The sequence below is a fragment of the Phyllostomus hastatus genome, unplaced genomic scaffold (assembly GCF_019186645.2).
Source record: "Phyllostomus hastatus isolate PE091 unplaced genomic scaffold, TTU_PhHast_1.1 phas_contig_34, whole genome shotgun sequence".
Lineage (NCBI taxonomy): Eukaryota > Metazoa > Chordata > Mammalia > Chiroptera > Phyllostomidae > Phyllostomus > Phyllostomus hastatus.
Window position 1 is genome coordinate 24,782,712 of NW_025333857.1, and position 27,875 is coordinate 24,810,586.

A 27,875-nucleotide genomic window follows, 5' to 3' on the forward strand; every position below is an offset into this window, starting at 1 on the left:
AATTATGTTAAGAAGGGAAGCAAGACAGGGATGGTTTTGCTTCAGGACAGGCATAAATTATTCATCTAATATTAAAATATCATGGTACAAGAGACAAAAGAAACAGATAAATTAGAGCACTTCAAAATTTAAACTCTTGTGCTACAAATGATACTTTCAAGGAAGTGAAAAAATAATCCACAAAATGGGAAAAATATTTGCAAAAAAAATACATATATATGATAACTTGTACCCAGAATATATACAGCCCTTACAACTCTATAGTAAAAAATACTGAATTGTACATTTTCAATATGCAAACTTTATGTGAATTATATCTCAATAATGCTGTTTTAAAATCTCTTGGAATTTTATAATGAATGTTTAATATTTAACAATTTTGAAAATGAAGTACAGAAAAATAGATGCAGAATTTTGCAGATATTTATATCTAGATTAAGAGTAATGAGAAAAATATAATTACTAAACATTCACTGAGTTTAGGACACTAGACTAAATAACAGGGAGAATAACTATGTTATTTGACAAGTGACCTCAAAGAAACCATAAGATTATATCAAGACTTTGGACAATATCACTGTCTCTAAAGCAGAAGTGTTCCAACAAAGCATAAGCCCAAAGATGGCTTCATTTTTAGAAAATTCATTTTCAGTGGCTCAAATCTTCTCTGTTCTGCAACTGTGTTCTTTTCAATTCCTTTAGTTTCTATTAATGGTATGTAAGATATTCAAACCTGGATTCTATTCTCCTATGATTTGGCATATAGCAGGTATTCAATAAGTACTGTTAAATGAGTGAATGAATGACTACATGAAAAAATAAATTAATACCCTAAGGGGTGTCTATCTGCCTTTTAATAAAGATCAAGGCCTTAGTGAAAACAAATGTTTGTTTTTCCTTTGGAATTTAAAATCTTCTAGATTCTTCAGTAAGGTCCTGTAATTATACCATATGGCTTACAGTCTTAGCGTAAGGCCTAATGGACATCTGAAAGCAAAAGAAAAATACTTAAAACCAAAAAGGGAAAATGAAATTGATACTCTGTAAATTGTATATGAACTGTTTTGAAGGCACTCAAGATAAAAGTGACTGAAGCCAATTATTGAAAAAATAATTTCAAGAAACAAAGGGAGTTTTAATCAGTTTCATGATATCTTCAGACTTTAAATCTGGTATGTACTATGTAAGACATATATGTAGTCTCCAAACTTAAAAGAAAAACCCAAAGCATTCATATATACCTTTTAAAAAGTAGAACATTTACAGCCATTAAGGCTGGGCTTATAGGAGTACAGTTTCCCTAAAAATTATATTTGGGACCTACAGACAAGATGGCAGGTAGGTAAACACAGTACTTGCCTACTCCCACAATATATCAAAGTTACAACTAAACTATAAAACAACCATCATTCAGAACCACCTGAAATCTGGCTGAATGGAAGTTCTACAACTAGGGATATAAAGAAGGAGTCACACTGAGACTGGTGGGAGGGGTGGAAACACAGAACCACCTGGATCTACACCCATTGGAAAGTATGTCTCAGCTGTGGAGGTCCCCCTAAGAAGTGAGGTATCCTAGCCCTACATCAGACCCACCATCCCAGGGTTCCAGTGCCAGAAAGAGAAATCCCCATAACTCCTGTCTGTTAACATCCAGTGGGGATTGAGGCTGAGGGAGAGAGAGGGATCGTGGAGTCCTAGGCAGCTCATCTTAAAGGGCCCATGCATGACCTTACTCAGATTCACTCCCTCCAAGCTCCAGCACTAGGGCAGCAGCTTGAAAAGCACCAGAGACATACAGAGAGAAACTGACCTGTCTGGCATCAGGGTGAGAGTTGGGAAGCAACTTTCTCCCAGACAGAAGTGCTGGCAGAGGCCTCTGTTCCTTTGATAAACTCTCCCCCCACAGAGCCAGGAGGTGGGCACCATCAACCTGGGTTCATACTGTCTGCCCCACTCTGTAATTCCCTGAGGCCCTCCCCAACCCAACTGCCAGGCCCACCCAAGCTGTTTCTAGTGGCTTTTCCATACAAAATGGCCTATACAGGCTCATGTTTTAGAGTTTCTTAAAATCTCTCAAACAAGCAATATCTGGCTTCAATGTGCCCCATACCTCTCACTAAGTGGCCTCAGTCACCTAAAGTAGCAGTAGTCAGCCTTGGTTCACACCTAGGCCTCATGTGGGCACTTCCAAGGCCAGCACAAGTAGCAGTCATTTGCAGACTGCTTTGTAGCTTATGCCAGGTGGTCTCGGGCAAAATATTGGTGGTGGCTGACCTTGGCCTGCTCCTCCCGAGAGGCCCCAGAGACAGCACACCCAGCAGAAAGCCTCAGATCACATCAAAGCATCACCACCCAACCACCTCCGTAAGCAACACATTTAAGAGGCAGACTCAGTGGGTGTCAGAGCCACACTGAAATAAGTTCTACTCTGTAGGGTAGGCCCCTGTACAGCTGATCTCCACAGTGGTAGGAGGTCAGTGGTGAGTGGTAACAACCAGTCCTTGCTGCTGATTGGTCTAGGGGTAAATCCCTCCCATTGACATGCTGACAGCAATCAAGGCTCAACTGCAACAGGAGGGTCTACACAGCCTACATGGGTGGCACACCCGGAGTGCCCTGCTTGGGTGATCTGGGAGGACTGTGCCACTGGACCCTACAGAATACACACTACATTAGGCCACTCTACCAAGCTTGGGAGACATAACAGTTCTAACTAATAAATAGAAACAAGCACAGAGAAGCTGCCAAAAGAGGACAAAATGAAACATGTCCCAAATGAACAAACAGAATGAAACTCCCCCCCCCGCCCCGCCCAAACTTTTTTTTAACAAAATGGAGACAAGCAATCCACTAGATACAGAGTTCAAATACTAGTTATAGAATGTTCAAGGAACTTAATGGCACCTCATCAGTATAAATAAGGACCAGTTAGAAATGAGGGACACACTAATGAAATGAAAAATAATTTATAGGGAATCAACAGCAGAATAGATGAAGCCAAGAAGCTCATCAGCAATTTGGAATATAAGGAAGCAAAAGCCACCCAATCAGAAAGGAAAAAAGAAAAAATAAAAAATTTGGACAGTATAAGGAACCTCTGGGACAACTTCAATCATACCAACATTTACATCATGGGGTGCAGGACAGAAGAAGAAGAAGAAGATACAAATTGAAAACCTATTTTAAAAATAATGACATAAAACTTTCCTAACTTGGTGAAGGAAATAGATACATGTCCAGGAAGCACAGAGTCCCAAATAAGATGAACACATAAAGGCCTACACCAAAACTCATCATAATTAAAATACCAAAGGTTAAAGACAGAGACAGAATCTTAAAAGCAGCAAGATAAAAGTAGTTAGTTACCTACAAGGCAGCTCCCATAAGACTATCAGCTGATTTCTCAAAAGAAACTTTATAGGCCAGAAGGGATTGGCAAGGAACATTCAAAGTGATGAAAAGCAAGGACCTACAACAAAGATTACTCTATCCAGAAAGCTATCGTTTAGAATCGAAATACAGATAAAGAGCTTCCCAGACAAGAAAAAGTTAAAGGAGTCCATCACCCCCAAAACAGCATTATTTGACATGTTAAAGAATCTTCTTTAAGAAGGAAAAGGAGAATAAAATGATCAAAAATATGAATAAGTAATGGCAATAAATACAAATCTATTAACAACTGAATCTAAAAAAACAAAATATACAAACAGAACAGAATTACTCATAGATAGAGAACATTTTGATGGTTGCCAGATGAGAGGAGAGTTGGGGGGATAGGTGATAAAAGCAAAGGGATTTAGAATAACCATGAGGATGTAGAGTACAGTACAGCATGGGAAATATAGCCAACAATATTCTAATAAATTTATATGTTGTGAGATGGGTGCAAGACTTATTGGAATGATCACTTAGTAAGTTATGTAGTGTCTAATCATTGGGTGTACACCTGCAACTAATATAATACGTCAACTGTAATAAAAAAATAAAAATGAGTCCTGGCTGGGGTGGCTCAGTGGATTGAGTGCCAGCTTGCAAACCAAAGGGTCACCAGTTCAATTCCCAGTATAGGGCAAATGCCTGGGTTGTGGGCCAGGTATCTAGTAGGGGACATGTGAGAGGCAACCACACATTGATGCTTCTCTCCCTCTCTTTCTCCTTCCCTTCCCTTCTCTCTAAAAAATAAAAACCTTAAATATATATATAAAAAAATAAAAATTATTTAAAAATGGAAAGAAACTTTTATTTGGCATGATTGTCAATATTCAATGTGCAGAAAAATAATTTGGAGTGTGTGGAGTGTGGTTTACTTGTATAAGAATCTATTGAAATCAGTTATGAAATAGACAAGGTCTGAGAATCTAATGTACAACTTGGTGACTGTAATTGACAAAAATGTATTGTATAACTGAAATTTGCTAAAGAGAATAGAACTTAAGTATTATCATCAAAAAAAAAAACCCAGAAAAAAAAGATAAATATGTGAGGTAGTAGATATATGAATGAACTTCAGAGTAGATTCCTTCACAATGTATATGTGTATATCAAATCATCATGATGTATACTTCAAATATCTTACAATTTTACATGTCTATTATACTCCAATAAAGCTGATTTATTTTTTAATTTCTGGGAGCACTTATAAAAATTCATACTTGTAGACTTCACTTCAGATTTACTGAATCCAAATTCTTGAGTTTGCACCCAAGAAATTTTCATTTTAGCAGGAATCTCAGGTGATACTGATATAAGTAAAATATATACACTATTAGAGATACTATGATTCAGAATCATTTATACAATGTGCAGATCTGGTTGCACAAATTACGTCTTCAGGTGGTCTTTTCAGTTCTATGACTTTACCTAGCCTTCCACAATAAACAAATCAAATAATAAATAGGTAGTGAATGCCTATAATAATTTCTGTAGTACATCAATTCTTTCAATCATTTCTTTTAGTTATAAGATAAATAAGTACTTCTCAGATGTAATGTACAATATGATGACTACGGTTTATGCTGCTGTATGGTATACATGAAAATTGTTAAGACAGTAGATCCTAAGAGTATCTATCACAAGGAAAAAATATTTTTTTTCTTTCTACCTATATGAAATGATTCATATTTGTGGTAATCATTTCACAAACATGTAAGTCAAGTTGTTATCCTGTATACCTTAAACTTATACAGTGTTTTATGTCAATATTTCAATAAAACTAGAAGAAAAAATAATAGTTTCTTTTATCTCACAAAGTATGTGTTGTGCACAAGAGGAAAAAGTTGCCCATAACACTTTTAATCATTATAAAATAAAAAGTATGGGCAAACACATTAAATACAAATAAACTGCACAAAAAGTCCAATAGTCCCCATTTATGTATATGGATTCACATAAGGAAATTACCTGATAGAGTTATAGATGTCCAGTGGGGTTTGATCCTTTTCTTTGGCTATTCTCATCATATCTAACACTGCCATCCCAAGACATTCTTCCTGTGTTTCATGAGTCACAGGTACTTTTATCCATCCATGCAAAAAATCATGACGCCACTAATGGAAAAAAATATTTAAAAGAAAATACCTTGTAAGTTTCACTATCACGTTTAAATCTACTACAATATTTTAACCTACAATTTCCATAATGTATGAAAATATTCCTAATATTCCTAATATTAAGACATAAACATTGTAAATATATATGCACTCAATATAGGAGCATCCAAATATATAAGGAAAATCTTGGAGGATTTCAAGAAAGTTATTGAGAGCAACACAATTATAGTAGGGGATTTTAATACCCCACTGTCAAAAATAGATAGATCTTCCAAACAAAATATCAATAGATATTGCAGCATTGAACAATGTCCTAGATCAAATGGACTTAACTGATATATACAGAACCTTTCATCCCAAAGAAGCTAAATACACATTCTTTTCAAATGTACATGGAATATTTTCAGGGTGGTATGGCCATAGGCAATATTTTCAAAAATAGACCATGTGGTAGGAAACAAAACAAGCCTTAACAAATTAAAGAAAATTGAAATCATATCAAGCATTTTCTCTGACCACAAGGGACTAAAACTAGAAACCAACCTCAAGGAAAAAACTCAGAAACACTAAAACTCATAGAGATTGAATAGCATGCTATTAAACAATGAATGGGTTAAGAATGAGATCAAGGAAGAAATCAAAAAGTTTCTGAAAACAAATGAAAATGAACTCACAACAATCCAGAATTTATGGGACACAGTGAAGGCAGTCCTGAGAGGGAAGTGTTTAGCGCTACAAACCTATCTAAAAAAGTTAGAAACATTCCAAACAAACAACCTAACCCTACGCCTACCAGAACTGGCGTAGGAGGAACAACAAAAACAGCCCAGAGCAAGTACATGGAAGGAAATAATCAAGATCAGAGCAGAATTAAATGACACAGAGATTAAAAGAACAATTCAAAAGATCAATAAATCCAGGAGCTGGTTCTTCAAGAAGATAAACAAAATCAACAAGCCTTTAAGCAGGCTCATCAAGAAAAAGAGAGAACCCAAATAAACACAGTCAGAAATGAAATAGGAGAGATTACAACTGATACCACAGAAATACAAAGGATCGTAAGAAATTACTATGAAGAACTATATGCCAAGAAATCTGAAAACCTAGGTGAAATGGACAAATCTCTAGAAAAATATAATCTTCCAAAACTGATTAAAGAAGAAGCAGAAAGCCTGAATAGACCAATAACAGCTGATGAAATTGAAGCAGTAATCAAAAAACTTCCAGCACACAAAAGCCCTGGACTGGATGGTTTCACAGGAGAATTTTATAAAGCATTTAAGGAAGAGCTAACCCCTATCTTTCAGAGACTATGTCAAAAATTTCAAGAAAAGGGAAGACTCCCAAACTCTTTGTATGAAGCCAGTGTCATCCTGATCCCAAAACCAAAAAAAGAAAACTACAGGCCAAAAAAAAAACCAAACAAATTCTAAAGAGTAGTTTTAAAAAAGTAGTTCAGACACTAAACTGTTGTTAGAGTATGTAAGACAGTATTAGAGAAAGACAGATTTGGAACCTGTAAGCAATTAAAAAGACAAAATCAAGCTGCGAGCCTTTTAAATTAATTTTTTTCCTGAGAATTGTCTTTATATCATCAAATATGGCCACTAAAAAAAAAAGTAAACTGCTTCTATGTGAACAGCCATGAATTAATTCACATATATTCAGCCAGGGAAAAAAAAGGATATTTACTCCATGTTCTTTCTTTGATTCATTTATGAGTTGGTGATTATAACTGTTTTCTTATTTTTCTAGCTGAATGCAGACAAAAATTCTTTGCTCAGATGTTGTCTGCCACACGTATAAAAAACTACTTTTCTACAGTCTTAATGAAATGAAAATTCATTGGTACATTCTGTGATATTGAAGGCAAGCTAGTTGAAAATAACATGCTTTGGCATTTGGGACTCTATTTGTAGCTTTTCTCTAATGGGTATTTGGTTGATTATGTTCTTAGTGCTATTCTCACAGATTTTTCATGTTTGTTTTCTTTTGGGCATGAGTTCCACAGACTACCTTCATGAACAGAATTTATTATCCACTGGTCCTGTATTATACAGAGGGAAACCACAAGCTACTAAAAAGAAATCTACCTAGGCATCAGTTTTTAGTAGCTCCTTTTTAATCAGAATGACTTACTTGCTCATTTTCAAAAATGTTGTAAAATAAGTGTTTGAAATTGTGCAAAACAATTCAGCTCCTTTCCTGAATTAATTTTTTATTGCCAACATTTAGGCCTTTGTTTTTGGTTAATGCTGGTTATTTCATTGTTTGTGCTTTTTAAGTGATATAGTTTCTTTTCTTATACAAAAATATTTTCTCATTAGCTAATAGGAAGTTAACAAATCTACTTTTAAGTTCATTTTATTTAATAAATTTATTTTTTAAAGAATGCATGTAAAACTTTAATTTCATGAAATAGGTTATCACATCAAAAGAAGGAAGATAAATACAAAAAATGGAAGGCGACCCTATTTTTCTTATATCCAATTTAAAACCTTGGTCAAATATTGGCATTCCAGTTAATATTATAGCTCTTACAATTCTTATAAAGAAAATTGCTATTATTTCTAGAATATTGGTGCTTTTCATGTTCTACTCTTTCCTTTCTCCCAATATATGTTCAATCTGATTTTATACATATCCCTTAAAGTAACCAGATAAAAATCTTGGAATTTCTCTTTTCCCCTTTTCTTAATTCTTTATATATATTTATAAAGTTATCAATTTTTAGACTCTTTTAATGTCTTCTGTCCCTACATCAGATTTTTATTGCTTCATATATGAACCATTATAGCAGTCTCTTAAAGAGTTTTCCCGAATACACTTTATTTTCTTAAAACACTTCTAGCATTGCTACTTCTACCAATGAAAAAGTCATGATGCTTTAAGAAAATAAGCTTAAAGAAACTGGTTCCCTATTGCTTTTAGGATCAAGTCATTAATGGGTTCCTGCAGTCTGACCCCAACTTACTTTTCCAAGTTTTAATCTATACCATTCCCTTACATGAACTGTCTACCCCAACCCAACTAGTTTGAATCTTTGATCATGCCTTGTACTTTGTCCTTATATCATTTCTATTTTCTCACTGTGTTTTGTGTCCATCAAAAATTACTTCATCTTTAAGAATACATGAAATACTGTATTTTCCATGAATTCTTCCCTGATTACCCCAACTGGATATAATCCTGAACTATCTGTTGTCTGGCACTTACTATACCATACCTGGCATCATAATTTTCTATTTACATGTTTAGCTTCTCTGCTAGATGTTAGTCTCCTTGAAGGTTGAGACTACATCTAATACTGTACCCAACACAGTCTCTAGTATAAGGCTTTCAATGTATTTGGAACTCAGTACATATTTAATTAATACCTATTTTAATTCAGGTAGTTTTGATGTAGAAGACATAATTTGAAGCTGTAAGCAGTGAAATAGATTGAGATACGTACTCTACATATTGTTCCCAATTCTAAAATTGGGAACCCAAATTTCAACCACTTTCCATTTGCAAAAGAACTTTTACTAAAACTTTATGGCAAAATGATTGAAAATCTAAGGAGTTGGCATTCTTTAAATGCACAGTATTCAGACATAATATTAATACACAGTATTAATATTAAAGTAACTAAATGAATAGTTTATGAAAACTTGCCTTATTAACATAACTAGCATGCTCCCAAAATAGATTAGCTCTGCAATGTGGACGAAATAAAGTCATAAAAGTGACAGAAAGTCATAATCTCATACTACATATTCTCAAAAGCTTGTCTCTCTTTCTTAATGGTTACTGAAACAAAGGAAGCTGAACAAAAGTCGGTTGGTGGGCAAATGATTTTTGACAAGAGTGCCAAGACCATTTAATGAAGAAAGGACAGTCTGTTCAACAAATGGTGCTGAAAACACCAGATATCCACATGCAAAAATGAAGCTGGACCCTTATCTGACAGCATATACCAAAACATACCCAAAATGAACAAAAGACTTTCATGTAAGAACTAAAACAATAAAACATAAAACACAAGAAAATGTAGGAAGAAAGGTGCATGATATTGGATCTGGCAATGATTTCTCAAATATGACACCAAAAGCACAGGTGACAGAAGGAAAAACTGGACTACATAAAAATTAAAAAGCCCTGGCTGGCGTAGCTCAGTGGATTGAGCGCGGGCTGGGAACCAAAGTGTCCCAGGTTTGATTCCCAGCCAGGGTACATTCTTGGGTTGCAGGCCATGACCCCCAGCAACCACACATTGATATGTCTCTCTCTCTCTCTCTCTCTCTCTCTCTCTCTCTCTCCCTCCCTTCCCTCCCTAAAGATAAATAGATGGAATCTTAAAAAAAAAAAAAAATTAAAAACTATTGCATACCACAGGGTACAATCAACAGAATGAAAAGTAAACCTATGGAATGAGAGGAAAAAATCTGCAAATCATGTATCTGATGATACATGAATTAACATATAGAATTTATAAAGAACATTTATAGCTTGAGAAAAAAAAACAACCTGCTTTAAAAACGGGCAAAGGATTTGAATAAAAATTTCCCCAAAGATATACATATGGCCAGCAAGCTTATGAAAAAATGGTTAACATCACTAATTATTAGGGAAATGTAAATCAAAACAACAAATGCTGGTTTACACCTATCAGAATGGCTATTATAAAAAAAATAGAAAGTGTTGGCAAGGATGTGGGGAAATAGAAATGCTGTGCACTGCTTGTAAGAATGTAAAAATGATGCAGCTGCTATGGAAACCAGTATAGCAGTTTCTCAAAAACAGGTCAAAAAAGGAATTACCACTTGATTCAATTAATTCCACTTCTGAACATATATCCAAAGAAATTGAAAGCAGGGTCTCCGATACTTGTAAACCCATGTTTACCGCATCACTATTCACTCACAAGAGCCAAAGGTGGATACAACTCAAATATACATGAGCAGATGAATGGATAAACAAAATGTGGTACTATGTACAATACAATATTCAGTCTTAAAAAGGAAGGAAATGCTGACACATGCTACAACATGAATGAACCTTGAAGACATTATATTAAAAGAAATAGGTCAGTCACAAAAATCCCACTTATATGAAATACCTGGAATAGGCAAATTCATAGAGACATAAAGTACACAGCTGGCTGCCAGGGGCCAAAGGAGAGGGGAATGGGGAACTGTAGAAATGTAGAAATATAGAGAAATGTAGAAATATGCTTATTATCGATACCTGTACATGGCTAAATATTATGTCATCTCCAAATAATGACTTTTTGTTTCTTTGTTCTCAATTATTAAACTTTGTTTTCCTGTCTTACTGCACTGTTGTTTCATGAGTATGAAGTTTCAGTTTAGGAAGATGAAAAACATTCTGATGATGGACGATAGTGATGGTTGCACAACAATGTGAATGTACTTAACTAATGCCACTGATCTATCCAGTTAAAAAGACTCAAAATAGTAAATTTTATTATGTATATTTTACCACAACAAAAAATGTAGGTTGCTCCCATAGCCCAAAAAAAAAAACTGTTCCAATTTGTTGCTTACAAACTGAACTAGCCCTACTAGATAGTTTAGAAATCTGAGCCATCAGGATCTGTAGGATTATTTTCTATTAGATTACCAAATTTGATTTAGAACTCCTTAAACTGACACCTTGGGGAATACAAAGACCACGTCTTTACCTAAAAGCACTAATATATTTTCTTTCTTTAGTTTATATTCCTCAGTCTTCCAGCGCATAGAAACATAAGTTATTTAATGATAATACATTTCAATTACTGTTTAAATCAAGGTACCTATTTAAAAAGCATTACAAAATGTTCAAATACACTATGAAAATTTAACATAACAGTATTAATAACAAATAACTGGAACTCAGCTGTCAGACTAAATATCAGCCACCCTCCCATGAGGAACTACGCAAACTATTATAGCTCAATTCTTTATGCAGTTACCTAATTTCTTTACATTTTATTCTCACTATTTAAGTCTGAAATTGCTCAGGAATTCAAAAATAAAACTTTTTCTAAAGATATTTCACTGTCTTATGTTTCAACTACTTATGTCTACATGAATCATTTTGTAGAACTCAGTCTAAACTTTGTGAAATCCTTAAAATAATCTAAAGCACAAGGATAAGAAGAAGGAAGAAGGAGGAAGAAGAAGGAGGAGGAGAAGAAAAATCAAATAGCTAATTCAAGGAAAGTTTATGAAATAGATTCTATTATCCATAAACCATGAGATTAAAAATTAGTGAAAAAGACTTAATTTTGTTATTTATCTGCACCTTTTACGCAAAATGGAACATCAATTTTTCCATATGTGAAGATTTTCCTGATTAAAGAGGTATGCTATATTAAGTATTTATCATTTAACGCAAGTAGATAATATAATCATACCTGAGCAAAAAGGTAAGACATGACAAAGTCATCAAGAAGAGGAGCTTCAGCACCTCGAGATATACCATGCCGATAGGTTCTATTGCTGCCGTTACAATACCAGTAAGGAAAGTAAAATCTACAAGACAGTTAAAACATTCCATCAGCCTCAAAATACATACTTCAAATATAAACATATTGTGTACATATAACAACTTCCAGCATACTAAAAGGTATTATCCCATAATCAGAAAATACAGCTAACAGTATTAAATACAAGTTGAGAACAAAAGGAAATCTGGATATGACCATAATAAAAGTATAGGTAGAAAATACAAGAAACATAGCTGTAAAATCAGTAACACTCCCTCCTTCCCTGCACAGAACATAGAGACAGTAACAGGAAACAGAGAAATGTAGAAATATGCTTATTATCGATACCTGTACATTGCTAAATATTATGTCATCTCCAAATAATGACTTTTTGTTTCTTTGTTCTCAATTATTAAACTTTGTTTTCCTGTCTTACTGCACTGGTTAGGAACTTGACTGAAATTCTAAACAAAGCAGTGACTGTGGATATCTTTGTTCCTCATTTTAAAGAGACCACTTCAAACATTTTATCACTTAAGAATATTATTTGCTATATTTTTTTATAGATACCCTTTATCATGGTAAGAATATCTCTCTTATGTCTTAGTTAATTAAGGCTCCCTTTACCTTTCTTTTTAAAATTATGAATGAGTCCATGTTCTTTTCTACTGTAACACTGACTCTCCAAAGTGAATGCATCTATTTCATAAGAGCCACAGATCAAACTTAACTTCTTTGTTTCACTGACTAGAAAAATACTTTTGGATTTCTCTAAATTAGTATTACATGTTACCAGAAATTATTAAATAAATTAACTTTATAATTTGAGACTATACTAAACACTGGAAAAATCTTCTTGTCAACTTTAAAAAAAGTTATTAAAAAGACATGTGAGATTACATTTTATTGCACAAACATTTAATTTCCTAGGAAACTAGCAATATTCCAAACATTTAGGATTTTGTTAGTAAAGCCATACTCATCCTTTTAAAAATTTAACTATAATTATAAGTGGTAACGTAGCATCTCACCAGAACAGCTTTATTTTCAGAGCATTCTGATCAAAGAACATGTATGGACACTCCCTTTAAAGGAGAAACACAGTCTTAAATGAAGAAAATTCAATGTCAATTAGGTCTAGTCTCTGGTATTATGTATCTGGCCCTTTACTACTACATGAGTCACATTACGAAAGAAAGTACCTTATTCTGTAGAGAACACTGTGCCTTGTTGACTCATCTATATGGAAGATGTGGTTGGGTGGATACCAGATCCTTTCTGTTTCACTCATTAAGGCAAACATGCTATGATACACTGGTGTGATTCCTAGGAAAGAAGCAGAAAAAGAAAGGAGTACAATAGTTGAAAGTACATTTATATACCATCTATAATTTGTTGTGGGTCTGAAGTAAGAACTCAAAATCATGAATGCAATAGCAGTCAAAATCTTTTTTCCTCTGTATTTTAAAACATGATTACTGGCACTCTTCTAAGTAGGTTTTTAAAAATTATTCAATGTTTTTAGTTGTCTACAGAAAAATTGATTCAAACCTATATGTGTTTTAATTGATAGTGAGGACATCAAACAACTAAAATATTTAGAAGTCACTGGATATTTTTAAGAGAACAGTGAAAGATTTTTAAATATCAAGTTTTACACAATACATTAGTAATTATATTCTCAGCTCTATTTAAACTTACAATGAAAAATTTTAATTGTGAATTTAAAATGTAAGGATGTGTGATTTTTTTCAAAGATATTTTTGAATGAACATGAACAAAAAGTTGAAGGCCACTGAACTTTTAAAAATGCATATAAAGTCTCTAAGCCACACAATTAATGCTTTTTATTTCAGCATACATAGAATACTTACACATACACAAACATATACACATAAATCATGTGGAGATTAAAAACAACTCTCCAAAAAATGCCAGAGAATAATCATACATAGCAGATCCTCTAGTCATGTTTCATTTAGCTCAGAAATGAATACTTAAAAATTTTAAAGCTTGGGTTACCTGGTCAACATGGAGGTGTAGGAGGATACACTTTGCTTCCTTTCACAACCAAAAGAAGGGTAACAACCAATTAAAAAAAAAAAAACAGAACTACCAGAAAATCAAACTGTATAGAAGTCTGACAACCAAGGAGTTAAAGAAGAAAAATTCATCCAGACTGGTACACTGAGACAAAGGAATATAGCCCAAATAAAAGAATAGATCAAAACTCCAGGTAAAGAAGTAAGTGATGAAGAGATAAGCAACCTACCAGATGCAGAATTCAAAACACTGATAATCAGGGTACTTACAGAAATGATTGAGTATGGTCATAAAATAAAGGGAGAAGTAAAGGCAATACAAAATTAAATAAAAATATACAGGGAACCAATACTGAAGGGAAGGAAACCAGGACTCAAATCAATAATTTGGAACAAAAGGGAGAAATAAACATTCAACTGGAACAGAATGAAGAAATAAGAATTCAAAAAAAAATGAGGAGAGGGTTAGGAACCTCTGGGACAACTTCTAAAGTTCCAACATCTGAATGATAGCGGTGTCAGAAGGAGAAAAGGAAGAGAAAGAAATTGAAAACTTACTTGAAAAAATAATGAAGCAAAATTTCCCCAATTTGGCAAAGGAAATAGACATGAAAGTCCAGTTGGACCCAAGGAGGAACACCCCAAGACACATCATAATTAGATTACCCAAGATTAAGAAGAAGGAGAGAGTCTTAAAAGCAGCAAGAGAAGAGAGTTACCTACAAAGGAGTTCCCATAAGACTATGGGCTGACTTCTCAAAAGAAACCCTACAGGCAAGAAGGGACTAAAAAGAAGTATTCATATTTAAAGTCATGAAAAGCAAGGACCTATATCCAAAATTACTCTATTCAGCAAAGCTGTCATTCAGAATGGAAGGGCAGATAAAATAATAAAAGGGCAGATAAGGTCAAATTAAAGGAGTTCATCATCACCAAGCCCTTATTATATGAAATGTTAAAGGGACTTACCTAAAAAAAAAAAAAAAAATCAAAACAGCAAACTCAACTATCAACAACTGAAATTAATAGAAAATAAAAACTAAAACAAACTAAGCAAACAACTAGAACAGGAAAAGAATCAGAAATAGAAATCACATGGAGGGTTATCAGTGGAGAGGGGGAGAGGGAAGAATGGGAGAAAAAGGTACAAGGAATAAGAAGCATAATTGGAAGGTACAAAATAGATACAAGGAAGTTAAGAATGGTATAGGAAATGAAAAAGCCAAAGAACTTATATGTACAACCCATGGACATGAACTAAGGTGGGGGTTGGGGAGAAGGAATACTGGATGGGAAGAAGGGTGCAGGCACAGAGAGAGAAAGGAGAGAAAAAAGGGACAACTGTAATAGCATAATCAATAAAATATACTTAAAATTTAAAAATAAAAATAGAAATGCTAAGTCCTCAGTTCAAATGAAATAGCAAGTACATAAAATTAAAATAATTATTCTTATTTTTTAATAAAATTTTTTTGAAATCCTATATATTTGAAAATATAAGCCTCAAAAAAAGAGTATTTTTGAACTTATGGCCAAGATGGAGGCATAGGTTCACACACTGTGCATCTTCACACAACCAAAATAAGGACAACAAAAATTTAGAAACAAAAAACAACCAGTACTGACAGAAAATAGAACTGTATGGAAGTCCAACAACCAAGGAGTTAGAATAGACACATTCATCCAGACCAGTAGAAGGGGTGGAGTCGGGTGGCCAGGTGGAGAGGGGTCACCACAAGAAAAGTGGTGGCTGGTGGAACCCCGGGCGAGGGGTGGCAGCAGGAGAACCCAGTGAGGCAGCTGATTGTGGATGGGCATGGTGCACAAGGCAGCTGGTGGACCAGGCAGTCCCCCATTCCTGTGCAGATAAACCAGGAGAAACTGGGGAGTGAGACAGATTGTGCAACCCAGGGCTCCAGCACGGGGAAATAAAGCCTCAAAACACAGACTGAAAACACCTGTGGGTGTTGAGGTGCCAGGAGAGACTCCCAGCTTCACAGGAGAGTTCATTGGAGAGACCCACAGGGTCCTACATGGTATACAAGCTCATCTATATGGGAATCAGCATCAGAAGGGACCAATTTGCTTGAGGAAAGCGGCAGAAGGGACTGAAATCCAGCAGAGAGTGGAGGAAGCACCATTGTTCCCTTTCGGACCCCTCACCCACAAATAGCATCACAACACAGCGAGGTGGGTTGCCCCACCCTGGTGAAAATCTAAGGCTCTGCCCCTCACTACGTAACAGGTGCATCAAGACCAAAAAAAATGGCCAAAACGAAAGAACAGATCAAAGCTGCAGGACGAAGAGATAGCCAACCTATCAGATGTCCAGTTCAAAGCACTGGTGATCAGGATGCTCACAGAACTGGTTGGACTTGGTCACAAATTAGATGAAAAAATGAAGGCTACGCTAAATGAAATAAAGGAAAATGGACAGGTAACCAATAGTGATGGGAAGGAAACTGGGACTCAAATCAATGGAGTGAACCAGAAGGAAGAAACAACCAAACAGAAAAGAATGAAGAAACAAGAATTCAAAAACATGAGGAGAGGCTGAGGAACCTCCAGGACATCTTTATTAAATGTTCCAACATACGAATTATAGGGGTACCAGAAGGGGAAGAGGAAGAACAACAAGTGGAAAACTAATTTGAACAAATAATAAAGGAGAACTTCCCCAGTCTGGCAAAGGAAATAGACTTCCAGGAAGTCCAGGAAGTTCAAAGAGTCCCAAAGAAGTTGGACCCAAGGAGGAACACACCAAGGCACATCATAATTACATTAGCCAAGATTAAAGATAAGGAGAATCCTAAAAGCAGCAAGAGAAAAGGAGACAGTTGCCTACAAAGGAGTTCCCATAAGACTGTCAGCTGATTTCTCAAAAGAGACCTTACAAGCAAGAAGGGACTGGAAAGAAGTATTCCAAGTCTTGAAAGGCAAGAACCTACATCCAAGATTACTCTATCCAGCAAAGCTTTCATTTAGAATGGAAGGGCAGATAAAGTGCTTCTCAGATAAGGTCAAGTTAAGGGAGTTCATCACCACCAAGCCCTTATTATATGAAATGTTAAAGGGACTTATCTAAGAAAGAGAAGATAAAAAACATGTACAGTAAAATGACAGCAAACTCACAATTATTAACAACCACACCTAAAACAAAAACAAAAAGAAACTAAGCCAACAACTAGAACAGGAAGAGAACCACAGAAATGGAGATCACATGGAGGGTTAGCAACAGGAGAGTGGGAGGAGGAGAGAAGGGGAAAAGGTATGGAGAATAAGTAGCATAGATAGGTAGGTAGAAAATAGACAGGGGGAGGGCAAGAATAGTATGGGAAATGTAGAAGCTAAAGAACTTATAAGTGTGACACATGGACATGAACTAAAGGGGGGGAATCTGGATAGGAGGGGGTATGCAGGGTGGAGGGGAATGAAGGGGGGTAATGGGACAACTGTAATAGCATAATCAATAAAATATGATTTAAAAAAAGAATTAACCAATGAGATATAAATAAGTGGAACACAAATTGATGTTTCACTCTGTATAGCGCTCTCTCTCTCTCTCTTCCTATTCCTCTAAAATCAATCAATAAAATTTCTTTTCAAAATTAAAAAAAGCCACACAATTTTGGAAGAATGGCAGGCTTCTGACTCAGAGCTGGTCCCCTCTAAAACACCCAAAGAAGAATAATCCTACTACCTTCTGGCAGTCCAACCTGATCCTAGGCTGCACCTGGAGTTTCTTCTCCCATCCAAAATACCATCCTTTGGGAAATGTAGGAAGCTGCAGCACAATCATCCAAGCATTTTTAAGGAAGAGAGCTGGAGACGAGTCTCTGACCTCTTTTTATTTTAAATCTTCTGGCCCGTAATTCCACATGCTCTGGAGGCACTCAGCCTCTCAGCCAATCCCATCCTAAACTGTTTACCATTGCCTCAAGCAACCTCCTCCTATAGCTCCTCCCCACTCCTCCCCAGGGATCTGATCAGATCTCTCCACATTAGTAATTCCTCAAAAGTGAAATGTGAGGTTACCATTTGACCCAGCAATTTCATTCCAAGGTATATACACCGGAGAAATTATCGTATGTCCATACACAGACTTGTACATAAATGTTCAAAGAAATATTATTCATGATACCCTAAAGGGGAAAAGAGTCATAATGTCAACTGATAAACAGTTAAACTATATGTAGTATTATCCATACAACGGAGTATTATTTAGTCATAAAAGAATAAAGTACTAATAGATAGTACAACATGAATCAACTTCATACTATCATCAAAAAGATAGGTAATAACAAGTGTTGATGAGGATGCAGAGAAATTGAGGCCTTCATACACTGCTGGTGGGAATTTGAAACATACGGGTGCTTTGAAAACATTCTGGCATTTCCTCAAAGGGTTAAGCACAAAGTTACCATGTGACTTAACAATTCTACTCCTAGTCAAAAAGAACCACATATTGCATGATTCTATTTATATGAAATGTCCCAAATATGCAAATTCCTAAAGACAGAAGTAGATAGGTGGTTAAGGGAGCTGAGGAAGAAATGGGTAGTTAGTTCTGATAAGTATGAGGTGGTAAAAATTGACGTGATGATTGCACAGCTCTGTAAATACACTAAAAATACTGAATTACCTAACAAAAAAAGAAGGAAGTCCAAAAGCACCAAAGTAAACCACAAGTTACCTAATCACCTGCCGGAACAAAATCCATCACTATTTAAAGAATACAACAAAATCCAGCAGCCAACAATGTAAACTACAAATTTATGTTACAATGTGCAGCATCCAAAGTTATCCAAAAATTGTAGGCATTCAAAGAAACAGGAAAATATGACCCAAAACTAGAAGAAATATAAATGAACAGAAGGATGTCCCAAAATGAAACAGATGGTAGAGTTACCAATGAAAAAAAATGAAATCAAATACTATTAACACTTTCCATTTATTAAAGAAGGTAGAACAAAACATGAACATGATGAGGTAATGGAAATCATTAAAAAGCAATCCAAATAAAACTTTTAAAGTATAAACTGCAGGAAAAAAAGATTCATAAATATGAAGACACAGCAATAGAAACCAAATGAAATGAAACCAAACACAGAAAACTAAGACTGAACAAAAAATGCAAAAATGATGTCAAAAAATATCAAAAGGTCTAATAAAGTCCAGAGACAAAGAACAAGAAAGGAGTACATGAATATAATGAAAATTATAAACTCATAGATCCAAGAGGCTCAAAAAACCACCAGCAAAGCAAACATAAAGAAATCTGCATCAAAGTACATGATAATCAAATTTCTGAAAACAAGTGATGAAAAGAGAATCACAAAAACCATCAGAGAAAAAAAGACACATTAAATACAAAGAAACAAAGATAAGAATGATATAGCTTCTGATTAGAAACAATTCAAGCCAAAAATAGTGAAAAGAAGTATTGAAATAAAATATTGTAGACATTCTACATAAGTGGCTAAAATGTCTTTCAAAAATAATGGTAAAAACTTTTAACCAAACAAAAATTGAGATAATTTATATCCAGCAAACCTACACTACAAAAAATATTAAAGGAAAGTTCTTCAAAAGAAGAATGATGCCAAATGGACATCTGAATTCACACAAAGAAATAAAGATTGCTAAAAATTGTACATATGTGGATAAATATTAAAAATATTCTTCAAATCTCTTTAAAAGTTATTCAAAACATTACAAATGCTAGTTCTAACTCTAAATAGGCAGGTTTAAAAAACAACCCTACCCTGATGAGACCCTGGTTATTTTTCTCACATCAAAGTAGAGCTGACAATGGTTTCCAACACCATTGTATAACCTTTCTTTACTCTCTGTCCACAACAAAGCTAACCCATTTATTCACTTGTCAAATGATTCTGGGTTAAATGGTTCAACTGGGTGCTGGCTTGACTGAACCATCTCATGACTGGTCACAATTTTCAATGTTGAAGATTAGGGCCCTGAAAACTCTACTTCCAAAAGTGCCAAAAGGAATTCTAAAGTCAGGTTAAAGAATAAAGAATAATTTGGGCCATTTTGTCATCTTTAAAAGAAAGATAACAATAGTACCTACACATGCTAGTGTTGTTGTTAAGTATTAAATAACACATCTAAAGTACTTAGGACAGTTAAGTTTTAGCTAGCTGAAAATAATGTTGTACAACATGGTATACAGTTGTAACATTAACTCCACATTCTATTCTACTCTTTAGGTACTGAGTTAAAAATAAAGGTTATTTAAAAATATATATTTCCCCTAAACATTTTACAATTAAAGATTACTACAGACCAAGATATGTCATTAAATACAAATATTTTGACATTAAAACTATTTATCACGTATAACATAAAATATTTTATAAGATAATAAAATCCACACTAAACAAAGGATTGTTAAAAGGATCGTTAAGTTTCAATTGTAACTAGATAGAATGAAAGGCATTTGGGGGTGGGAAGGGAAGGAATACTACTAGGTACACAGGCAGCACAGTTAAGGAAGGAGAGTAAGAGGCAAAGGGCTCAGAGAGAGGTGGGAAAATTCCAACAGATAACTCTATATAGCCAGTTTGTCTAAACTTTATTGCCTCTACACTATGATGCTCTGACCTCTAGGCCCACTGGGGCAGTGCTCCTGCCCCTACATCTTTGCTGGGCAGAGTTTGGGCTCCCAAGGCTCCAGGAGCCCTGCCCCATGGATTTGGGTGCCTCTATCCTTCAAAATCTAGCTGGAGGGAACTATGCCCTCTGTGCTTGTGCAATCTCAGATGACAGAAACAGCTTACTCCACCCAAGTTTGCTGCCTGCATGCTACAGAGGGGCAGCTGCTGCAGGAAAGACTACCAGAGCTGTACCTAGGGCAGCCAATGAGCTCAGAGCTGTGGTGCACCAGAGGAGCCCTCAAAACGAGGCAGCCCAGGAAGCAAGCAGGATGCCTCCAAGATCTAGCAGCTCCTCCTTTGCTCTGTCACCAGGGCCCTTGCATTAAGTCTGTGATAGGATGAGTAGCCCAAAGCCCAAATGATTTCTGAGTTGCCTTTGAAGTCATTCTTCTATTGCCTTAAGGAATAACTCCTGGCATCTATTGAGATGGTTGATCCACACTAATTATCAAATGGTTGCTTAGCCACTGCCTGAGTGTACTCTCCAACCACACTTTCTCATTTTTTACAAGATGGATGGGCCGAGAATTTTCCAAATCTTCAAGTTTTGCTTCCTTTTTGCTTAACAATTCCATTTTCAAGTCATTCCTCATACTCACCTAAGACCTCATCAGAATTACCTTTACTGTTCATATTTCTACCAACATTCTGTTCAAGATTACTTAAGTGTTCTCTAAAAAGATGAGGCTTTCCCTATAGCTCTCTTCTTTTCTTTCTGAGCCCTCACCAGAACTGCCTTTAATGGTCTGTTCACAACAAGGTAGGCTTTTTCTAGCGTGCACCTCAAAACTCGTTCATTACCCATTACCTAATTACAAAGCCACATCCACATTTTTAGGTATTTGTTACAGCATGCCCCCACGTCTCAGTACCAATCTTTGTCTTAGTCCATTTGGCATGCTATAACAAAAATATCATAGACTAAGTAGCTGCTAAACAACAAAAGTTTGTCACAGTTCTGGAGGTTGGAAAGAACAAAATTAAGGTGCTGCAGATTCAGTGTCTGATGAAGATTTTCTCCTGGTTCATAGACAATTCATTTTCTAATTCATCTTTTTACTATGTCTTCACATGGCAGAAATAGCAAAGATGTTCTCTGGGGTCTCTTTTACAAGAACACTAATCTCACTGATCAGGGATCTGCCTGATGACCTAATCACTTCCCAAAGGCCCTACCTCCACATAACATTACACTGGGGGAATAAATTTCAATGTAAATTGGGCTGGGGTGGGGGGATGGGACACACAACCATTCAGTCTATAGAACTAGCACAAGACAGGTTTGCCTTAAATTCTACTATAGTAACATTGTCATTTTTTGTGCATGTGAAAGCACGCCTGTCAGCCACACAAGCATTAAAAAATAAGATTAACACATTATACATGTACATTATATTAGAGTGGGATAATTAAAGTAATCATTTACTAATAAGAAAAATAACTATTTTCAATAGTTACCGCAGGCTTTAGAAGCAGCAACACAAATTTCTTCTGCAACATACTCCCCAGTTGGAAACTTCAGGTTATCTCCCTCAGCTTTCCCAAGGGAATGATAAAGATACACCTGTAGGACTGGATCTATTTGCTTCACAGAATCAACAATTCCAGGAATATCACCATTATGATGTATAGGAAATGTGGATGTTCCTTCCATTTCTGTCATTGTAAGGCAAGCCATTTCCATGCAGAGTCTTTTTCAGAACATGTGCCTATAGGAGAAAACAACATAGTTAACAAATGAAAATGGTATTGATAAGGCATCCTTCATATAGAAAGAAGTCTTCACTGACAAGACTATCAAATCCATAATTTGAATACTGTGTACTACCATATAAAAAGCACTGTGAAAGACATCAAGATTATAAACTTACTGCAGACAAGGACCATAAAACTGTCAAGTTTACAACCTAACTGAGGAAACATAATATCAATATGTAATGCAAAACAAAGAAAATCAGTTACAGACCACAGAAGAGTTCCCATGAGGCATATTTCTCAACAAATGAATTACTCTGACAATTGCTTATTAGTGTCTGGAGGGGAAAAAACAAGATTTCATGCTGGGATTAATTGATGAGTTTTATGAGAGGAGTTCATATTTAAAACTGATCTTGAACAATGTTTGGATTTAGATGGGTGGAAAAGGAAGAACATTCCAAGAGAGTGAAACTGCTGAACGATATAAAATACATTCAGTAATTTATTGGACTAAAGTGTAGAATTTGAGAAGTTACAGCATTTAGGATAGACAGGTACTCATGGCAAAACTGTAGCTATATACCCAATCTGCACTTTACCTTCTTCCTTGATACAGGAGCCCAATTTTATTGAAGAGAGTAATATATCAAAAAACAAAACTAAACATTGTACTTCCCCACAGATAGGTAGCCGCATGAACCAGTTTTAGAAAATGAGATTTAAATGAAAGTTGAGTGGTACTTCCAGGACCACTCCTCCTTAAAAGGAGGCTGGCTTAGCTTCCTTTTTGTTTTTTCACCCTCACTTTCTTCCTACCTGAATCTGAATATAAATATAGGGTAGTGTAGTCACCTTAAAACTAGTAGGCAACCATGAAGAAAAGCCCAAGAGAACAAAAGACCTGGCAACCTTAAGCAGCTGAATCAATGTCAAGAATCACCTCCAATCTATCCCCAGACATTATGTTACTTGTAAATGAATGCAATCCTAACTGATATAGTATAAAACTAAAAAAAGTCTGAATGTCAGATAAAAGAATTTAAACTTTATTCCACAGTCAATAATGAATTAGAAAGGTAAAATGATGAAGAGTCAGAAAGCTACTGCAATGGTGTAGGTAGTGGTAAGATCCTGAACTGAAATGGCATGATGAGAGGTAAAATAAAAGCAAGACTTGATACAGCCTGGAGACGAACTGAATATAGAAGCCAGGAGTGGAAGATGGTGTGAGGATTTCAAATTTGTGAGATCTATAATACCATTAATGGAAATAAGGAGATTAGAAGGACTTTGCCCTTTGACACTGGAAGGTGAGGAGAATAAGGCCTACAGTTTTACACACTTTAATTTAGAAATATAAGTAGGGCAATTACACCAGAATCTAGCTGCCAGCTAAAACATGACACTGACATTTGGAAAAGGTGAAAATCTGACAACCTTCCCCATAGAAGTAAATCATGAGCAGAGGAAGATGGGATAATAGCAAGCATACTTATACGACATGTACTATGGATCAAGCACTTCACTAAGTTCAGATGAAGGGAAAATGATTATTGAGTAAGTGAATTGCAGTATGATATTTAGTTCTACATTCAACCAAAGGACCCAATTGTATGAGAAAATACTTTCAGTGTATAAAAACAAAACAAAGCAAAATTTTCAGCAAAATTATATTCTAGTATAATTGACAGATAAAATTGCAAGATACTTAAAGCATACAACACAATGATTTTCATTGTATGCACTATAAAAAGATTCCCCCCTCCTGCTGAGTTAACTAACACATCCATCACCTCATTGTATACCTTTTTGGGGGAAGGGAAGACTAAGTTCTCCTCTCTCAGAAAATTTCAATTATACAATACAGTATTCTCAACTATAGTCACCATGTTATACTTTAGCTCTCCAGACCTTATCTATCTTATAACTGAGAACTTATAGCCTTTACCAATTTCTCCCTATTTTCCCCACCCCCTCGCAATCACTCTTCTGTTTCTTAGAGTTACACTTTTTTTTTCTTTTTAAGATTCCAGATATATGTTACTATACAGTATTTGGTCTTTTGTCTGGACTATTTTACTTGCCCTCCAGGTCCATTTATGCTTTCACAAATAGCATGCATTCCTTTGTAAAGGTTGAATAATAAATGTTCCAGTATACACACCCACGCACATGTGTACACACCACATTTTCTTGACCCATTCACCCAGTGACAGGTTATTTCTATACCTTGGCTGTTTGAATAATACAGCAATGAACACTGGAGTACAAATATCTCTTCAAGATAATAGTTAAGTTTCCATTGGATACAGACCCAAAAGTGGGAATGCTGGATCATACTGTAGTTCTATTTTTAATTTCCTGAGGAACCTCCATACTGTTTCCATAGTGGCTATGCCAATTTACATTCCCACCAACAGTATAAAGCGTTCCATTTTCTCTGCATCCTCACTAGCATCTGTTATCTCTTGTCCTTTGGATAGCCACCCTAACAGGTGTGAGGTGATATCTCACTGTGGCCTTGCTTTGTATTTGCCCGATAGTGATATTGAGCACCTTTTCATGTATTTGTTGGTTATTTATATGTCTTCTTTCGAAAAGTGTCTTTTCAGGTCCTTTGACCATTTTTTAATTAGGATTTCAATTGTTTGTTTGTTGGCTATTGAGTTGTATGAATCCCTTATATATTTTGAGTATTATCCCTTTATCAGATAGATACTTTGCAAATATTTTCCCCCATTCCATAGGTTGCATTTTCATTTTGTTGATGGTTTCCCTCACTGAGCAAAAGCTTTTTCATTCCATATAGTCCTTCTCATTTATTTTTACTTTGGTTGCCTTTCCTTTTGCTGTCAAATAAAAAGTATAAAAAAAATCACTGTCAAGACCAATATAAAGAAGCAAAACTCCTTGTTTTCTTCTAAAAATTTTATGGCTTCAAGCATTACATTCAAGTCCATACTGAGTTGATTTTGTGCATGATAGGGACTCAGCTTCATTCTTTTGCATCTGGCTGTCCAGTTTTCCTAACACATTTAATTGAAGAGACTATTTTTTCTCCATTGTATATATATTATTGACTCCTTTGTCATATTAATTGACCATGTATGTATGTGCTTATGTAGGGGCTCTCTATTCTGTTTAATTGATCAATGTGTGATTTTATACAAATACCATATTGTTTCGATTACCATAGCTTCGTCATATTTTAAAATCAGAAACTGTGATACCTCCAGCTTTGTTCTACTTACTCAGTACTGCTTTGGCTATTAGGAGTCTTTTTTGATTCCATAGAGCTGTAGGTTTGTTTTATTTTTGTGACAATACCACTGTAATTTTGATAGGAATTGCATTTAATCTGTACATTGCTTTGGGTATTAGGGACATTGTAACTCTATTAATTCTTCCAATCCATGAGCATGGAATAGCTTTCTATGTATATGTATTCTTCAATTTCTAACATTATTGTCATATAGTTTTTACTGCACTGATCTTTCATGTCCTGGGCTAAATTTATTCCAAAGTATTTTTCTTTTGATGCAATTGTAAAAGAAACTGTTTTCTTAATTTCTCTTTCTGATTGTTCATTGTTAGTGTATAGAAGTGCAACTGATATTTGCATATTAATTTTGTATACTGCAACTTTACTGAATGTATGTATTAGCTCTAACAGTTCTTTTTTGGTAGAGGTTTTAGGATTTTCTATATATAATATCTTGTCATCTGCAAATAGAGACATTTTTACTTCTTCCTTTTTGAGTTGCATGCCTTTTCTTTTCCTTGCCTAAGTGCTCTGGCTAAGACTTCCAGTACTATGTTGAATAAAGTGTTGAGAGTAGGCATCCGTGTACTGTGTCTGACACCTTAGGAAAAAAAGCTTTCAGCTTTTCACTGTTGAGGATGATGTTAGTTGTAGTTTTGTCTAATATGGCCTTTCTTATTTGAGGTACATCCCTTCTATCGACAATCTGTTGAATTTTTAATCATGAAAAGATGCTGAATTATGTCAAATTTCTTTCTGCATATGAAAATAAAACAAAGCAGAAATGTAAATACTTCATCTAGATGCTAAGGTAGATGGGATGCAATACCTTTAGGAAAGGCAACTTTCAATGAAAGCAAGGAAGTACAACGATACTGATGCTATAGAGAACTCAATTTACAAAGGGATAGGAATTCAGAAGGGCTCTATAAAAAGAACTAAACAAAAACAACAACAACAATGTACAGATGAAATAATAAAGAAACACAGTGAAAGAAAAGAAAAAGGCAATTCCGATGGAAGAAAGCTTGGCAAGGGAATGAAATAACAGTATAGTATACTCCTCGACTCTGTAACAATCTTCAATAAAATGCAGTCAATGTTACTGTGTTTTTTTCAAATTACAGTCACCTACAAAACCATTAAGTTTTAATTATGGTTACTAAATTGAAAAACAATCAGCTGAAGAAATATATATAGTAAAACAAGAACATACAAGAAAATATTTTCTAGCAGTATATGAAAATCTTGAAGACGAGCCAGTAAAATAGCAATTAAAAGGAAATGCAGAGAACAGCCAAGCACATTGAACTTCACCATAAGAATGTGATCAGCAAATCTAGATTGTGGAAACTATAACCAACCTGGTTAAAAAGGAAAAAGAGCAGCAATGCAGGAACTAGATAGAGACTGTAAATTTGCAATGTGTGGACTTTATTTGGAAGCCAGTTTAAAAAAAAAACACAAAACTACACACATCAAAATTACAACTAAACTACAGAACAATCATCATTCAGAACTACCTGAAGTCTTGCTGAATGAAGCCCTACAACTAGGGAATTAAAGAAGCCACACCAATTCTGGTAGAAGGTGTGAAAACTGGAATGCACTAGTCCCCCACCCTTGTGTGGAAGAAAAAAACCAAGAGGTATAACTTTGCTGCTGAGGTTCCCCCTGAAAAACAAGGCCCCCACCCCAGGGTTCCAGTGCCAGGAAGAGATATCCCCATAACTTCTGGCTGTGAACACCAGTGGGGATTAAGGCTGAGGAAAACAGAGGCTGCTGGACTCGGACTCCCAGGCAGTTTCTCTTAAAGGGCCGGCACAGACTTACTCAGATTTACTCCCTCTGAGGTCTAGCACTGGCAACACCTTGAGACACCAGAGACATACAGGGAGAAAATGAATTGTCTGGCATCAGGGCAAGAGCTGCGGGGGCCACATTTCTCCCAGACAGCAGTGCTAGCAGAAGCCACTGCTCCTTTGACAAGCCCTCACCCATAGAGCCAGCAGGTGGGCACCATATCTGAGACTCCATCAATCAGGCTTACACTGTTTGCACTGCTGGGGTGATTGCTTCAGGTCCCACACAAGCTGTTTCTAGAGGCTTTTCCATATGAATGGCCTGTCTTGGTTCAGACTTCAGATTCCTGAAATCTCTTGAATAAGC

The 27,875-nt window shown here is 35.5% G+C and overlaps 1 protein-coding gene across 2 annotated transcripts in view; it reads right to left on the bottom strand.

Annotated features, from left to right (window-relative positions):
• JAK2 (Janus kinase 2) overlaps positions 1–27,875 on the bottom strand; it is a 92,856-nt gene that overhangs the window by 43,293 nt on the left and 21,688 nt on the right. For both annotated transcript variants that reach the window (XM_045840521.1, XM_045840522.1), the window contains exons 3-6: positions 22,205–22,455; positions 13,230–13,353; positions 11,956–12,073; positions 5,404–5,549 (exon numbers count right to left, since the gene is read on the bottom strand). In XM_045840521.1, the coding sequence (XP_045696477.1) occupies positions 5,404–5,549; positions 11,956–12,073; positions 13,230–13,353; positions 22,205–22,430 (614 nt within the window). In that variant the 5' untranslated portion in view covers positions 22,431–22,455. The remainder of the gene's footprint in view (positions 1–5,403; positions 5,550–11,955; positions 12,074–13,229; positions 13,354–22,204; positions 22,456–27,875) is intronic.